The sequence below is a fragment of the Miniopterus natalensis genome, chromosome 1, assembly GCF_054644295.1.
Source record: "Miniopterus natalensis isolate mMinNat1 chromosome 1, mMinNat1.hap1, whole genome shotgun sequence".
Lineage (NCBI taxonomy): Eukaryota > Metazoa > Chordata > Mammalia > Chiroptera > Miniopteridae > Miniopterus > Miniopterus natalensis.
The window spans coordinates 159,350,393-159,369,007 of NC_142081.1; the positions used below are offsets into that span (position 1 = coordinate 159,350,393).

The 18,615-nt window shown below is 33.9% G+C and overlaps 1 protein-coding gene across 2 annotated transcripts in view; it reads left to right on the forward strand.

The window, feature by feature from the left end:
* G3BP2 (G3BP stress granule assembly factor 2) overlaps window positions 1-15,181 on the forward strand; it is a 29,069-nt gene extending 13,888 nt beyond the window's left edge. Inside the window, exons 3-12 of one of the 2 annotated variants that reach the window (XM_087826985.1) lie at window positions 1,601-1,682; window positions 2,454-2,627; window positions 3,162-3,252; window positions 3,903-4,005; window positions 4,462-4,642; window positions 5,626-5,724; window positions 9,869-9,971; window positions 11,211-11,339; window positions 11,884-12,002; window positions 12,288-15,181. In XM_087826985.1, the coding sequence (XP_087683111.1) occupies window positions 1,601-1,682; window positions 2,454-2,627; window positions 3,162-3,252; window positions 3,903-4,005; window positions 4,462-4,642; window positions 5,626-5,724; window positions 9,869-9,971; window positions 11,211-11,339; window positions 11,884-12,002; window positions 12,288-12,560 (1,354 nt within the window). In that variant the 3' untranslated portion in view covers window positions 12,561-15,181. The remainder of the gene's footprint in view (window positions 1-1,600; window positions 1,683-2,453; window positions 2,628-3,161; window positions 3,253-3,902; window positions 4,006-4,461; window positions 4,643-5,625; window positions 5,725-9,868; window positions 9,972-11,210; window positions 11,340-11,883; window positions 12,003-12,287) is intronic. The other variant, XM_087826992.1, reaches the window with a different exon arrangement.
* The last annotated feature ends 3,434 nt before the right edge of the window (window positions 15,182-18,615 follow it).

Consider the following 18,615-nt stretch of genomic DNA (forward strand, 5'->3'; position numbering starts at 1 on the left):
AGGGAGAGAGATAGAAACATCAATGATGAGACAGTCATTGATTGAGCCTACAACCCGGGCATTTGCCCTGACCGGGAATCGAACCCTGATCACCTGGATCCTAGGTTGATGCTCAACCTCTGAGCCACACCTGGCCGGGCAGGAGACATTTTTATATAACAGCCCCCCACCCCAAAAGAAATACCTGTACATTTTCCTAATTATAAAAATAAAGGCATTCTTGTTGATAGTGTTTGTGGAGGGAGAATAGAATTAATAGGGCCTTTCATAATTTGAAATTTAGTCATCTTACAATGTAGCTATTAACATTTTTAGTTTTTTCACAAGGAACTTTTTTTATAGTGACAAAAAAGTAAAATTTAAAACAGACTTTCCACCATCATTTCAAATAACAGTGCAAACTTCTGTTTTATACTTATGTAACCAATTTCCCTAGTAATGAAAATTCAGTTTGTAATTTTCCATTTGCTAACACTGTAATGAATATCCGTACACATGCCTTTTTGTGCACCTTTAGAATAAGTTCTTAGAAGTCGAAATGTTAAACCAAAGGCTTTTCTTATGCACACTTAGAGCCATATTGTCCTCCAGTAAAATAATAGCAGTTTACATGCTTGCCAGTTTTACATGAGAGGAAATAGTATAAACTTTAAAATACGGGTAGCAGTTAAAAGCATGGATGCTGGAATCAGACTGTGTTCATGTCTTAGCTGCCCCACTTGAAAGGCGTGTGATCTTAGATGAGTTTATTTAACTTCTTATGAATCTCAGTTTATTCATTGAGATAATAGTACTTATTTCATGAGGTGGTTGTTTTGGGGTTAAATGAATCAATATATGTAATGCACTAAGAACATTACTTGGCATAGAGGAAGTCTTAACATGTTTTATTATGATAGAACTTGAGTTCTCTTTATGAAAAAGTCAACTTTGCATGTTTGATAACCTTAATTTAGAAAGATATTGGTTCTAATTGCTTTAGGTAATGCCAGAGAGACATCATGTACTTAAGAGCAATATAAAAATATTAGCGAGAAATTGGATGTTGAAATAATGTAGATTTTTTATGTAGTCTCTGAATTATTTCAGTTACTTAAATTTAAACCGATTTCATCTAAGCCTTTGCAAGTGTTAGTAATCATTTGGAACTCAGAGTAGAATGTTAAACAGCATCTAATTCCCAAACAAATGAACTAACTGAGATTTTGTATCTAAAGGAAAAGAAATGGGTCAATTACTGCAACATCAGTCTGTAGAATGTAGTATGACTACCTCATTTTACACTTAACAAAAAAATAGATGTAATAAGAATTAGATGAGAATAGCTAATGATTTGAGTATATGGTATATTCATTGTGCTAAGCATGCTAAGAATTTTTTGTCGTTACTCATTTAATCCTTACAAAAACCCTGTGGGGTAGTCACTGTACTGTTTTATAATCAAGGAAAGTGAACTTAAATACCATACATGTGCTCAAAATTACACAACTAATGACTGAGGGAGTGGACCTGGAAATTAGGTCTCTTTGACACCAGAACTCTGCTGTCTCTTAGACTTCTCTTGACAATTGAATATTAACCATTATCATTGGTTTTACAGGTTTTATGGCAGGAATTCTTCCTATGTTCATGGTGGAGTAGATGCTAGTGGAAAGCCCCAGGAGGCTGTTTATGGCCAAAATGTAAGTATCAATTTCATATACATTTTAGATTTTTCTTGTGTGTGTATACATTAAGATAGAGATATGAAAAATAGCCTTCTTGTGCCCATGAATTTCTTGAATGTGATCATTAGTTGTAACTAGAATTTATGTTACAATAATTGTCAATTGTGCTTTGAGTTCTTAAAATCATCCATTTTGTATAAAACATGGTATTACATTGGGGTGAATACAAAGGAGAAGGTGGGATGTTTTGTATCCTTGATGTATTTTATACAAATGTGGGCTGAATCTTACTTTAAACAGGAGTGCACAGAATTATGTATGCTTCTTATGATTTTGTAGAGACTGGGATGTGGGATATCAGCTAGACTCTGAATTACAGGATTTGGCCTTATCAAACAAGAGGAAATTGAAGGTAGGAGAAATGGCCTCAGTAAACATGCAGTAAAATAAAATTAGCTGTGAGGTCAAGGAGTAGTCAACACATTTTGTGTGAATGACTAAATACCTACTATGGAATATTGGCAGAAAGCTGTATAAAGCCCATACTACTGCATAATAAGAGAAAACCATTGTGATTTTGTGCGTAGAGAGTTGACATGTTGAAAATGGTGGTTTAGGAATAACAGTCTGACAGTACACATAGTATGATGGAATGAATTCAAGTGAGGCAGAAGGATTAAGTAAATATCCTGCAAGTTGTGAGGAAGAAATCAGTGAAGTTCTGTTGTATTGTATAGGTAATGCAGTATCACAAGAGTTTGTATTTCCTCCCTTCTCCTAATAAAGGATATACACCACAAAGTATTATCTCTGAACTTCAGTGAATGTCATACTAAAATTCGTCATGTGGATGCTCATGCAACCTTGAGTGATGGAGTAGTTGTCCAGGTCATGGGCTTGCTGTCTAACAGTGGACAGCCAGAGAGGAAGTTTATGCAAACCTTTGTTCTGGCTCCTGAAGTAAGTTTTCATTTATATGATTTTATTTGGCTCTTACTAGTTGCTTGACGTAGCCAATGAGTTTCTTCTTACCAGTTTATATGTACATATAGCTTTTTTGAGAAATTTGTATTGGACCTGTTGATACAATTTACTTGAGCTTTGTGTGGGTGTGTTTGCACTCTGACTAGAGGTAAAATACAGATATTGATACTAATGTGTAAATAGATGATTGAGATTACAGAAATAATACAAAAAGTATGTTATATTTTAATAGGTTACATATTAAACAGAATGGAAAAGTTCCATTTGTTAATTCGTTCTGATTCTTTGACATTGGGTAGACATTACTTTAGTTCCAGTATTCTTTGATTGATTATCTGTAGTTTACTTTATTAGCATCATATAGCATGTTCAACTTTGGAAAATTATATTTAGTCTACATTATTTCTATAGTATTAAAATAGAAATTGCATATGCCATGTAATTTGTTCTTTTTATGTTATACCACCTTTATGGGTACTTAAGACATACTTGGATGTTGTTTTCCTATAGGGATCTGTTCCGAATAAGTTTTATGTTCACAATGATATGTTTCGTTATGAGGATGAAGTATTTGGTGATTCTGAACCAGAACTTGATGAAGGTGAGGTTACTTTCAATATAGAGGGGTTCTTTCACCACTCTTTGAGGAAACGTATGGACTTACAGAAATTTCCCTGTATGGCAACTGAGTCAAAACCGCTTTCTCCTTTTGGCTTTATTGTAAACGATATAGGTGTTCATGAAATTATAAAAAAGTCAGACGTAGAAAGTGAAAAAAATTCTCAATCTCATCCTTTGTAGATAACTAAGAGTTTAGTGCCTGTTACAGAATCTTATTGGATCCTATACTTGGCTTAAAGCTTGCTTTTTGTTTTTCACTTAATACCTTTGTTGACTGTTAATTTTTTAGCTGTACCCTAATTTAACTGATCTGTTGATATACATGATTTTTTAAAATCATTACTTCATCGATTGAATAGATATGACAAAGGAAACTGAATTATGGCTTTATCATTTATTTCTGACTCCTTACTAATAGATTAAAAAAAAAAATAGGGTAAATACGAAATTTCGTCTTGCTGCTCTTCAGTTTAGGAGAATACGGAATGTTGCAAATACCTGCCTTTGTAATAAACATGCCATTGTTTTGACAGTTTACTATCACATCACTGCCTTAATCATTAAAAATATGTATATCAAATTGTGTGTCAAGCCTCTTAAAAAATGATGTGATGTATTATGTGTTGTTAGAATCAGAAGATGAAGTAGAAGAGGAACAAGAAGAAAGGCAACCATCTCCAGAACCTGTACAAGAAAATGCTAACAGTGGATACTATGAAGCTCACCCTGTGACGTAAGAATAGTGTTTACAAAGTTAAATTTGTTGTCAGGTGGTGGTTTTTGTTCTTAGAATACTGTTGGAAATAAGTTTTGATAGAGCTACCTATTAGGGCAGTATTTGAATACTTTGCAAAAATTTTGGAAATAATTGTTTCATTTAATTAAAAAATTGATCATGGTTTGGCCTGAAACAGTGATCACTTACTGATTGTGTTTGGGACAACACAGAGTGAGCATTTTATTTTTATAAATATAGGGTTTGCTTATAGTTAGTACTAAAGTAAACATTTTTAGTAATCCAGTTTTAGAACAGTGGGGTTGAAGAAATGTTGCTTAAGAGTATTACTCCCTTCTGCTTTCTAGTTCTTGTTGGACTTTTGCCCATTAGATTAGAAAGATACTGAATTTTATCTTGTTTGAATTGATCATTTTACTCATACTGAAAAGGAAATAAAATATGTTATTGTAGTAATGGCATAGAGGAGCCTTTGGAAGAATCCTCTCATGAACCTGAACCTGAGCCAGAATCTGAAACAAAGACTGAAGAGCTGAAGCCACCGGTGGAAGAGAAGAACTTGGAAGAGTTAGAGGAGAAGTCTACTTCTCCTCCTCCTGCTGAACCTGTTTCTCTGCCACAAGAACCACCGAAGGTTAGATGAAAGGAACTCTTTAATCTGTAACATCACACTTTCATATTTGATACCATTAATGAAGCATGACCTTTGTTCTGTTAAATTATTTCATATAGTAAACTATACTTTTTTGTGTATATGAAAGAAGCTGTGGGTTTTTTGGTAATCCCGAGAAAATCTCACTGTATTTTCCCCCTCCAAAAAAAAACCACAAACCCCTCAGAGTGAAATTTAAGATTAATCTTTGTCTCTATACAATGTTTAGTACCTTACATGAAATTATTTGGGTCCATCTATAAAGCTGAGAGTTGCTCTTCCAATCTGTATTAAGTCCTCTACACACGGATGCAAGGAGTCTTGCAATTTCCCAACTTACATAAGTTGGCTTATTAAAAGAAGAGATACCTCTTATTTCTGGTTTAAATGGGAACAGTTTCCTTATTACACTAATAAACTATCTTGGAAAGATGAGTGACACCATAATGTATCATTTAAGCCAATCAGTACATCTTTTATCTTTCTGTAAAAGTAGAAGGTTAAAGTATATTTGGGTAGTGAGAGAAGATTCCTTGTTCAATTTGTGAAGGTTTGTTAAAGTTTCCAGCTAGTGCTTTCTTCTTTCCTATCCTTCCCCTCTTCCCTTAACACCATCACACACCCTATTTTTCTCTAAAAGGGGAAAGAAATTGGTTCTTTTAGGCTCTTACTTTTCTAGCCTGTGTTAGTGGTTTTGTGCCACTTGCTCATCTACTTAGGACATATAGGAACTTGCTTGTGGATTTATTTAGTAGTTCAGAAATAAACATCAAATAATCTTGCATAATGAGATTATGAAGGCTGGCACATAGACTGGCATGTGTACGTGTGCCTTTCTTTTAGGAGTCCTCCAATATAGAGCAATAGTTCAGAAGTGAAAAGAAAATATATATTTGGGAGTTTCCCTATAGGAATGTTGGTGGTTTTCCATGATTAGTAGTCTAGGTTTGTTGCATTTCCTGCAGGCTTTCTCCTGGGCTTCAGTGACCAGTAAAAACCTGCCTCCTAGTGGTACTGTTTCTTCCTCTGGAATTCCACCCCATGTTAAAGCACCAGTCTCACAGGTAACCAATCTGTGAACACATTGGATTGTATCCTTGTTACATTGCCAATTGCTTATCTTTTTAATACTTTTTTAAATGAGTCAATCAGAAATTATGGATTAACTATACAAAAAAATTGTATTAAATGTCAGTGCACCCACTTTAAATGCCAAATCTCCATTCATCATCTACACAGGTGGTATTTGGGGTTTGGGTGTGTGAAATACAGATTAAGTTGGTTTTACATATATACATATATATATAATATTGTCATTTAAAAGGCTTCTTAAAATAACCAAAAACTTTCTTTTTAAAAAGTTTAAAATTTTATTTAGCAAACATATTTTAAGGAAAAAAATCTGGAAAGGCACAAAATAGTGTGGCATTATAAAGAATCACTGTTTTTAAAAAAATAGAATACTTTTGAAAATATACTGCCTAAGCTCTTTATCTGTAAGTGGTTCATACCATTTAATCGAAGCCTGTACCAACTTATGACTGTAGTGTTCACCTTAACCGATCATTCCAGTATTCTGCTTTTTGTCTGTGGTCATCATACCCATTTCAGAGCTTTCAAAACATTGAAAATAAGACACCGTCTACTATATTAGGTATACTTTAGAAATAATGAAATTTAAATTAAGTTTATAGGCACAATTTAAAAGAATGTCCAATTCTTTTACCTACATTTTGAGTTAAACTTAATTCCACTAGAAAATTTACATTTAAAATGGTTAGTGCACATATAATTGTTTGTTTGTATACACCTCTTAATATGCTCTAAATAGTGAAACTTTGAGATTTCAAAAGTTGCTAGTAATTATGAGACAGTCTTTCTGGTGTTGGTATACATAACCAGGTACATCATGGCCTCATGATAACCTGTGGGTTTTTTTCCAGTTAGATATTCAGGAAGTATTGAGTAGTTGCCTCAGATCACAAATCAGGATTCTCAAAGAAAATTAATTTACCAAAATATTGATTGTGCTTTTCAACTCCTCTGAAGACCTGATAGGTGACTTCTGAATGTGCTTTGAAATGTTTGATTTATCAGATTTGCATTAGGAATCCTTTGAATTGTTTCTTCATTTCAGGGAGTTGGCTACACTTTTTAAAAAACTTACTACTAGTTAAAAGTTAAAATAGTTAATACTTACAATACCAGGCATTGTCAAAGCACTTTATATTCTCATCTAATCCTCATAACCACTTTGTATGAGGGTGGTTAACTACTATTATTCCTGTTTCCCACTTAATTAAATTGAGGCCTAGAGTAGTACCTCAGACAGGTATATAAATAGTAGGGCTAAGCTTTGAATTCATGCAGTTGGACACCATGGACACCAGAGTCCATGTGTGACTCATTCAAACCTATATAGGATTCTTGAGCCCTTTGGAGGGGAATGTATCTCTATACGTTTAAGAAGAAGAGTACTGTATGTAAGGCATGTTTAAATTACATCTCATTATATCCTAGCTTCTTGCCCAGGAAAAAAAAAATTGTTAGTTTTTGAATTGTAGGAGACTAGATTATATTTCCCATCCTTATTAAAACAAAATGTTTAAATGTTTATAATTTAAGCTTTAAAAGATGTTTCTGATCTCTTTAGGCTATGTTTAGAATGGATTCGTGATTTTTCCACTTGGTTTGATAAACCGTTCACTTTTATTTTGTTACTTTGGTGTATTATTCATTTCCTTAACTAGCATAGGTTATTAATAAAAGGAGAGTCAAATCCAATTCTAGGGTATTGGTAGGCATTAATTTAGAAATAGGTAAGTTAATTTCTTGGTAAAAAGGTTTTGTGTGGAAATTATTTCATCTAAATAGCTTATGTTAAATTGAAGGATGTGTTTGTTAGTTGTGGTTTTACCTGCTGTTACTTACTTGATTTGATGGTTTCATTTTTATCTCATACTTCATTTGACTTTCATTTGTGGGATTTGTCATGTGAGCACACTTTCTGGTTACATGGAAATAATTTTAAGGCCCTAAAATAATATGTGGCATATTAACCATTTTATATAGTTAGAGTAAGTAGTTTTAATCATGAAATTGAGCCTGAGAATTGTAATTACACAGCTGGCTTACTTAACATACTAATCAGTTATTGAAAGGATTTTGTTAGATTTTTTTGTCTCATTTTTCTTGCATTAGTATCATCAGATATATACTAAAAGGTTGCTTGCTAAATCAATGTTATGAATTATTTGTGAGATGTTGAAGATTATTTAAATAATTTTTACTTTGAAGTTCTAAAAGGAAAATAACTTTTCTGTTTCTCTACTTGTGGTTTTGTTTTGGTAATCTGTTTTGAAAACAATTTGAATTAGGGTGCCTCAAGTTCTTTGATAACATTTGGATTGAATGAGTCTGAGTTTTTTCTGAGATTTTTAAATTAAAGCGTACATTTGCTATTTTTATGAATTTGCTAAATACACTAGCTTCATCAAAATTTTGTTACAGTACATCTATTCTTTAATTCTGTTTTACAGTCTAATATTCAGGTTAAGTTGCGCTTTTAGGCCCCCTTAAGTTGAAATTTCTAAATAACTGCCTTTTTCAGGCATCAGATCATGGGTCAAATTATCTTACAGTGTTAAATTCCAACTAAAGATAGCAGTGGTCCCAGGGCTGTAACTTAGGTTCCCTTGTCAAGCATGGAACATTCTTTTTCATGTTTGGGTTAGAGAACTAAAAATGTGAATAAATTCTAAGTGAATCAATAGTTATTAAACATCTATATCTTGAAGCACGGTTTTGATTCTTTGTGTGGTGTAGAAATAAATTAAGATATGGTCCTTATAGAAATAAATACATATAAATAACTGAAAAAATCTGAAGAGTTAAAAAATTTTTAACTAGCAAAATTCTAGAACATGGGAAACAACTTGATCTTGGAGGAAATGGGAATCTACATGGAAGAAAATAGAATTTGGGAAGAGTCAGGCAAATTTGTTAAATGCTAGGGTAGAAATTACAGTGGTCACAGTTGTCATTGGTGAAGGAAGCATAACTTTTTGTATCAAAATTTGTCCTTGCAAATTATACTACTATAGTTATATAAATGATGAAAGAGTTCGAGCCACTGCCCGGACTGAGGTCCTTAGCAGCCATAAAGACATCATTGAAATTACTCGTTTTCTGACTTGAGGGCATGTTCTTCATATCCTGCTGAGTGTTTTCAGCATCCTTCGAAGATGTATGTATTTTCTCTTCCTTGGACCACAAATTATTTAGGCAGTAGATAACTTGAAGATGTTGGAAATTACTGAAAACGCCATTGTATTAGAGAAAAGGTAATAGATGTGGGTGTTATTTTGTTTTTAAAATAGTTTAATTGAATGTGTTTAATTCAGCAGTTAGCAGAAACTTTTGGAAGGCATTTTAAATGTCCTGTTACCATCCTCCCTTCCCGTTATCCCCCAAGAAACAGTTAAGGAAAATTGTTGGGATCAGTCCTTAAATAAATGCACACCTTTCCCCTAAAGAAGAAAAATAGAAAGTTAAAGGACTTTGACTATTTGACTTACTATATACATGTTTCTATCTTGTTTTCTCATGTGCATTTTGACTTAAAAAGTAGTATTTTAGGTGCTAGAGTAAGCTAAGTTGTATATTTTGAACTATCAAAATAATTGATTTTCAAGATTTATTCATAGGGTGAGGTTTAGAGGATATTCCTGAGCACTTATATTTGAAGGGCAGCAAACTAGATAATTAGAAGGTATGTGTCATATATTCTTGTCTTCCTGAAATAAAGATAAGGCTTTTTCTTTTGTATATGTGTTTACATGGAGTGACTGGTTCATCCTGCATTTTTGTGATTTTTGTAGGAATACCTTTTATGCTGTCTCAATTTGTATGTAACTTTATTTTTGAAGTGTAGTTGTAAAAAACAGCTTATTGTGAGTTCTTTGGCCTTGAGTGGGAAAACAAAACCTACCCTACAGTCCTAGATTGGTACAGAATATCTTTATAAAAATTTATCTTTTATGTACATAGGACACTGTGTTAAAAGCATTCTAAACTTAAAATTACTATTATGCCTGTTAGTGACTTTTGGTAGTTGCTTTAGTTGCTTTTTCTCCTATGGAATGTGTTTCTTTATAACGTGTTTTTTCCCTTGCATTTTATAATGTGTTTTTTTCCCTTGTATTTTAGCCGAGAGTTGAAGCTAAACCAGAAGTTCAGTCTCAGCCACCTCGTGTGCGTGAACAGCGACCTAGAGAACGACCTGGTTTCCCTCCTAGAGGACCAAGACCAGGTGAGTCAGTCCCTCCTCTGTAGCCTTTAGAATTTATTGTTTGGTTCTTGAAAAGTTGGAAAAGACTGAACTTGAAAACTGTTTTTTATACCCAAATTCTTTTATTTTCAAAATGCTTAAAAGTTTAAGTAACTTGCTAAAATTCAGTCTGGGGCAAAACAACTAACTTTTAGGGGAGGATTAGTTGTCATGCCATAGGGACTTGTATCTTGAAGACATAAAATAATTTCGAGATAAGTATTATTTGGTTATTGTCACTGGTTCTAAGAATTCAAAACCGAGCTGCCAATAACCTACTCTCTTACTTAGCACTCTTATCTCTTCACAGATAAACAATAAGCACACCCTGATTCTTCTTATTTTGATTGTCTTAGGTTTTAAGTAAGTTGCCATGATTTTTGACTTGTTTCCATTTTTAGCTAATACATGTAGCACCTCTATTTGAATTCTATAAGTATGTTTAGATTGCTTTTGGGAGGAGGTGGGAGATAGTATACATCAAATTTAGAATATGTAATTTTTTTCCACAAAAGTAAAATATAAGCATTGTGCTTTAAACCAGAAGTCATGGGAGCTAGGGTTTGTCCTAGCTTTGCCACTGATTGAGTTTATGATCTTAGGTGAGACCCCCCCCCTTAAATTATTTGCTTCTCTTATGCCATTCAGTTATTACACAAATTTTTCTTGTGCAATGCCTTTCTTGTATGCCTTTGTTTTTTGTGTTACTGGGAGGATCAAGTAAGATTTATATATACGTGTATAAATGTATATGAATGCCCTAACATATATATATGGCTATATACATGAAGTATTGCTAGTAAATTTACTGACTTGGCTGTAATTTCATACAACCAAAGATTAAGCAATTTCTGTATTTCAAAATACTAAACAAATATTTAGTACAAATATATCTTACTATCTGAAATTTATTTGGCTGGGTGATGGCAAGAGTTTGATTAAGGAGGAATACTTGTACTACTAACATTTGACTTTCATATAATCAGATGAGTAGATCTAGAAGAAGGAACTTTCTCCATGTAGTCAATACCTTCACTTTACACTTTGACATGTTTTCTAACTAACCTACTAATAATAGACACTTCCACCTCTGTTCAGGGAACTCACTATCTTATTAAACTAAACCAGGAATATTGATTAAGTGATTTTTATATTCATTGCTTTGAACTAGTTTTTATAAGATGTTGTGGACTTTAATATCTTCTCTATTCCTTTTCTCAGGCAGAGGAGATATAGAACAGAATGAATCTGACAACCGTAGAATAATTCGCTACCCAGATAGTCATCAACTTTTTGTTGGTAACTTGCCACATGATATTGATGAAAATGAACTGAAAGAGTTCTTCATGAGTAAGTGGTTTATTTTGCTTTATCTTAGAATTAAGCAGGAGAAAAACAGATTTTTCTGTAGTGTAATTATAATTTTTTCATTTATCTCTCTCTCTGTATACTTGGTATATCTCCAAGTACCAATCACTTATCAGAAGGGAGTAGAAGGCTATATCAGATGTTTCTCAGTGACTGTACTTAGTGTTGACTTGCCTGGTTCTCTAGAGGTTAGGAGAAAGCTGGATGAATCAGTCTTAAATTTGGCAAATACAATTCAGAAATAGAAAATACCATTGTCTTTCTAAAACCATGTAGATAACTTTCTTTTTGAAAGGTCTAATGAAGGTGCTGAAGGGTTACAAAACAAACAGTCCAACTAGTTGTTGGCATCTTAGATGAAAGACCTATATCAGTGAATTATGTACCTTAGTTGTTGGACGTTGGCACTTGCAACTTTTATTTTGAGGTGGATCAAGGAGATTAAGGTATATTTATTCTGAACAATTGAGGCCACAAAGTATTATGTTAAAATATTGAACGCTTGCTGTAATGTATGTTTTCACAGGTTTTGGAAATGTCGTGGAACTTCGAATCAATACCAAAGGTGTTGGCGGAAAGCTTCCAAATTTTGGTTTTGTGGTTTTTGATGACTCTGAACCAGTTCAGAGAATCTTAATTGCAAAAGTAAGTGACTTAAGGGCATAATTCAAGACTTTGTTATTCCTGTTGTATATAACATTAACCTGGTGCATTTTTAAACCATAGAGAATCTTTTTTTAATGGTAAAACTGAAAATAGTTCACTATGAAATGGTATTTATGCAAAGAATAAAGATTTGTTAGTTTTAAAGTCTGAGGTATGGGTCATTTTAAATGTGTTTATTAGGATTTTTTTATTTACTTACACAAGGCAGTACTTTACTATTACTCTCTAACCTGCCCATGTAAATCTTTTTCTCCCTTTTTAAAGCCAATTATGTTTCGAGGGGAAGTGCGTTTAAATGTGGAAGAGAAAAAAACAAGAGCTGCAAGAGAGCGAGAAACCAGAGGTGGTGGTGATGATCGCAGAGATATTAGGCGCAATGATCGAGGTCCTGGTGGTCCACGTGGAATAGTGGGTGGCGGAATGATGCGTGACCGGGATGGAAGAGGACCTCCTCCAAGAGGTGGCATGGCACAGAAACTTGGCTCTGGAAGAGGAACCGGGCAGATGGAAGGCCGCTTCACAGGACAGCGTCGCTGAAGCCCCACTGTTGGGAAAGTCTTGGCAGTGGTACATTATTCATCGTGTTTGCATTCTTGTTAATTTTTTTTGGCTTTGGAATGTGACACAGCCGTTTTGATCATTTCTTTGATGTGAAAAGCATCTTTTGGTTATGAGTTAAATTGAGGTGGACATTATTTCCCCAATTTCACAACAGGATTCACATTGTTAATTTATAAATCTAGACTTGGAGAATTGAGGACTGAGGAATGACCATATCTTAAACTATCTACAACAAAATGAACCTTTTAAGAGGACATGCCCAACTGAATTCAGGTCCTTTGAGTTAAAAAAATCCTCTGCTGCACATTTTGTTTAAGTGTTACTGTTTCTGCCTGTTAATGTTGGAAACAAATAGTGCAATTGGAGAATCTTGCCTTTTTTCCTGCTCCCCCTTTCCCCCCAAATACAAACCAACAGAAACTTGTTATGCACTCATCAAAATGCACCAGTGGGCACTCTGAACTCAGTTACATTGAATCTGCAACAGGAGGCAACAGGGGGAACCTTTCATCCTTATTTCCAGTAGAGAATAGTTTGTGAAATGATGAGGGCATTTTATCTGCTTGCCGTGACCAGCGTGCGTACACACAAACCTTAACAAGACTACAGGTATATTCTGGAAGAAAATCATTTAGTTTGAACTAAATAACAAAAATCAGAACTTCAGATGCTGTGGTCTTGAGTATTAGACCAGATTTAGTAGCTCCATATCTAAGATTTTTTTACCTGCCCCTCTTCAGTACAGGGATGGCTGGCTGCTCAACACACTCCTCCCCTTTTTCCTTTCTTTAAGCTGTGTACAGTGAAAATTGTCTTTACTGTATTTTTGTTCTCTGGTAATGTAATAAGCATGATGGTGCCTTCTATTAATACATCATTCCAGTCTTGCTGGTAATTTTGTACAGTATAGTGTATGAATTGCTGTGCTGCAAAGCCAAACAGCTGCAAAATGTTGAAAAATCATTGAAGTGTATAAAAATTGCAGTATCTTTAAAATTAGTAAAATTGACTAGCAATTATTTACCTTGTTCTTTAGTTAACAACTTTGTGTTCTCTGTGGGAGGGAGTCGTGTGTGTTTGGGAGGAAGAGGGAAGGAGGAAGTTGGTTATTTGAGTAAGTCTCTTGTTGACTTTTCTCTTAGCATGAATGTGAACGTTGAAGCGGATCACTGGAGAGGTGCTTCGAAAAGTCAATCAACTTGATGTACATTTTTAGTGACATTTTAAAAGCAGTCAGATTCCATAAATGGCAAGTAAACCTGAAGTGAGGATACTGCAATTTTCAGAGAAAAGAACAGCAGCTCTTAAGTGTTTGCATTTTCTATTTGGGGGGCAGGGAACTGTCATTCATTTTGCACAATTCTTGAACTGATGTCAGCACCCAAGTGGCTCTGAATTTAAGTCTGGGACGACATCTTTTATTTTTACATGAATCTCTAAACAATTCTGTGAGCAAAGTTTGTAGCTGCTGGATAATTGTCTGTCTTTATAGAAAGTTCCAGTAAACCACAAGTTTGGCAAAGGATATTCAATTTTGTGCTTTGAAGCATTTGATACATATTAGTGTCTGATGTTTCAAGCTAGGAGTGGGGTAAATAAGTGTGACCACTTAAAGCTGCTTGTTAGCATGGAAGACTTCTCCATTCTATCTTGGTAAAACAAAAATGCACTTGACATAGTAGGAAACTGGTTTTGAATTATGAAAACTGTTTGCTATTTAGTAAATTAGCAAATGATGCACATATTTTGTTTTTCATGTACTGGGCAATATAAGTAAAATTAAATCCCTTTTTTCCTTTGAATGAGGTCTTCCATGTTTGAGGAAAAATCTTGCACTATTGCATATATTTTGGGGACACAGATAATCTAATAGTTTCCTTTTTGGGGGGCCTTTTAAGGATTTTTCTTTTTCCTGTTTAAAACACTTTTTACACTTTCTGATGTATAGTACTTGAAGTTCTTACCAGAAAATTAATTTTGAGTTTTGAAACCTTTATTCAAGCTACGTTTAAATGAGTGGTTTATGTCAGTGTTTTTTTATAGCATATTTTTCCTTTACTCATTTATTTCTTCCCATTTTATATATATACAATTTCTAATCCAAGATATTGCCCTGCCATTCATGAAAACTTCTGGCACCAAAAGTAATGACAAATGTTAAGTGTAATAGAAAATTAGAGCAAAGAGCCATTCAGCTTCAGTCTTTACATACCATGAATAAATCATTAAAACATCACATGGAGAAGTTTACATGGTGATTGTTCACCTGCAGTACTGTGGACTTTTAACATTTTGTCCCCTTTTCAGTGAACCAGAGTAAAAATACTCATCTACCATTACTGTTAATTGCTGATTTTTTTTTTTTTTTTTTTTTGATGGTAATATTCTGTCCTTATGACACTATTGCAACCAAATTGGCTTTATCATCTTGGCTTTAGTAGGTATAGAAGACAATGGATTACCATCTTTATTGCTGTAATGTGTTAAGCATTATATGCTAGTAGAATCTAGTTTGTTTCAGGTGGAAAGTATTCTTTCAGTTTCCATTTTGAATGTGTTTGGACTAAACAAACAATAAACTACTGATGTCTGCAGCATTTATCTATGTCCCTAATTTAATCTATAGGTTTGTGTTCCAAAATGTTTTCTCCCAATTGCGTTTCACACATCCTAAGTAAAAATAAGGAATTGTTTTAAAACCAAATGCTTATTATTTGTGAAATTTGATGTGTAAAAAGTAAAACATTTAAATAAGACTTGAACATTGTTAAAAGATTTATCTCAGTTCAGTTGGATAGCTGGTTTACAAGTTAAAGAATGTTAGAATAATAATTAGTAAGGAAGGTGAGAGTGAGTTAAAGCAGGACTACTAAACATTTTTTTTTTTTTTAATCTTGGGTTTTCCAAAGGATTACTACCTCACATCTCAGAAGGACAGGAGCAAAAGGATGGGAATATTGAGACTATTTAAAGTAATGACATGACCCAATTCAGAAATTGAAACAAATTTGTCAAGTTCTAAAAGAATATTAAAGGAGAAATAATCATTTAATCATATTTATGAGTCCTAAAGCATACATAATTTTGGAATTTGACACTTTTTCTTCGTTAAAGGGGATGGTAGTATAATCGAATTCTTCCTGATATATTCAATGAAGATTCCTTAAAGCAGACTTTACTTGGAGAGAAGCCAGAATAACCATTATTTAAAATACTCTTGAGGAGGAAGTAAGACTTAAGATTTTTATAAATGTATATTAAACTTACTTTCCATGTTAATTATAATGTAGTGACTTACCTAACTTCATGGCTGCAGAAAAACATTTTTTTTAGAAGGGATAAAATGTATATTCCCTACTACTGAAAAAAACCATATTTGAAGGAGCAAATTGTTGGTCCAGGAAATTTATATGAAACAAAATACTTGACTATTTTAACCACTTAAGATGCTTCATCTCAATTATTATGTATAATATAGTGTTTGTAGCAAGTGAATGAAGATTTAGTGGCTAGATGTTGATACTTTTCCTTTAAATTAGGAAAACCTCCTCATCATAATTTATATTTTAACTACAGATGAATAAAGACCCTTCTTTTCATTCTGTGTTCATAAGTATTTTTCTAATTATTTAGTAGTAGACTGTTTTGATCAATTTGATGCCAGAGTTCTAAATTTAAAGTTACGAGATAAGTGAATCATCTATTAAATCATGAAAGAAATTTCCCTTTGTAATAGATTTCAGTTGGTCATATTGAGAGTAATCGTTTAAAATCATTTGCACCATTGAGTTAATTCCTAAATAATAAAGTGGGTATTTTGGATAAGTAGAGACTTACTCTGCTTATGTAGTGTATATACACCTTATGTTTAACATGTTTCAGAATTAATAGGAAATAGTCAATTTTTAGCATTACTAAATACTGGGCAAAATACAAATGCTGGTTTAGAATTAAACATTCACAGAAACATTACTACCCTTCTATTAATTACCAAATTAACTGATCTCTTTGTCTTTGATTTCCTGAGTTTTGACAAAGCTGGCTGCCTACTTGGAATGCTTTCACTTTTGTGACATAATATTTTAACTACTCCTGTTTTCTGTACTTCTTTTATTCCATAACGACCTCTGCTCCCCAGTCCCGTCTGTGCTCAGTCTCTTTCCCCACGAACTTTCTCTGGGTGGTTTCATTTAGGCCAGGCACTGTCTCGATTCAATATATTGTCCATTCAGTAGATGCTAAACAATATAGTGGTTAAGAGGAGGGCTTTGGAGATAGCCTGGGCTTGAATGACAACTCCACCATTCAGTGGTTACCCTTTTTCTTTGCTTCTGTTTTCCTCATTTGTAAAATGAGGTAGGGTGATTGCGGGGATTTTAGTGCATTGATATATGAAGCACCTAAAACAATGTAGTCGGCCTTTAGCAAGTGTAAGTAGTTAATATTTTAAATTCAGTTGCATTTCTACTGTCTACCTATCCTGTGTTTCATAAACATCTTTTTAAAAAATTCTTTTTACTACATCCCCTTTTGAAGTCTAGATCATGTAAAATTTGGAAGTCCAAAACAATGTTTACTCTTTCTAAGTAACTTAATGCATATCTGGCTCTCTGATGAACAATTCTATTTTTCTGACCAATTTAACCTAGAAATGTTTGAAATCTCTTCTGTTCTCAGTGTTTTTGTCTCCCCTCCTCTCCAGTTTTCAGCCTGCAAGAAAACTTGTTCATGCTATTGTGATTAACTCCCACTGGTTCATTCAACTCATTTAACTGTTGAGTTGCTAAGTGCCAGGCACTGCTGTACTTACTATTGGTAAATGATAAAAAAGGTTCCCTGCTATCAGACTAAAAGAGTAACTATGGAAAGAGTGAATAAATGCATATTTAAGAAAGTAGCTAGGTGGCAAGACATTAAGGGCCTTGCTGGCCTTAGGCAGGTTGGTCTTTATTCCCTGAGCAAAAGGGGGAGGGAGAGAGGTAAGGTACTTTTATTTGCAAATGTCTGACTATAGAGTAAAATTCAAGTTCAGTAATGAATTGAGTAAATCAGGTAAAAGGATGCTGCAGTGTTTCAGTCAATAACTATGATACTGGAGTCACGGTAGTAGCTTAAGTGGTGGTAGTGAAAATGTGAAAATCTAAGGAAAACACAGGTAATCAAGACCAAACTCCCACAATCTAACCCATTGATGGTCCCTATAAATACTTTGGGGGGGGGGGGTGTGTGCGTATTTCTTCCATTATACTGTTAATTATTGTCTTAATGAAGACAAACTATATAACTGTTTATTGTATTGAGTGCCTGTGTGTGCCAGGCATAGTTTTTGATGTTGAGCATATATGAATGAATCAGAAGTCCATTGGTCTCCCTGAGCTTGCTTATTTGATAATGAAGATAAGTAGTTGTAAATGCTATGAGGAATATTAGTATAATACAAAGCAACTGAGTGGCAGAATGTAGGTCATAATGGCTTTTGGGAACTATTTCAGTGAAGTGATAAGGTGTTCCTCAATCACCCATTCTAAAGTTGACGTGGAGCTTGGGAACACTAGCCAGAAGGACCAGCTAATGTAAAACAAACTGTAAAATAGGAAATTCTTGGGAGGTAATGATAAGAGGCAGGAATAGGTGGAGTTGGGTCAAAAGGGTGGCAAAATGGTAAGAGGTGGAGTAGGAGAGATAGGAACTACATCATGTAGTCGGCCAGGGTAAGGAGTTAATTTGAATTTTCTTCTAATTGCAATAGGAAACTATTAAAGGGAATTAAGCATGGCAGTGATATCTTTGTAGAGGATAGATGGGATAAATATAGAAGCAGGGAAATTGATAAACTGTTGCAGTTGTTCAAGACCTACATGAGGGAGGGAAATAGGTTTAGCTTATTTTTTGGTAGTTGAATTTAGGAGGTATCTTTAACGGAATTGAGAATGACTCAAGTTCTGGATAGTTAGCATATAGATAGAAATCAATGAAAAGCAGACACTTGTACTTGAAAATAGTGTAACCAATAAAAGTTATCTTTACACTT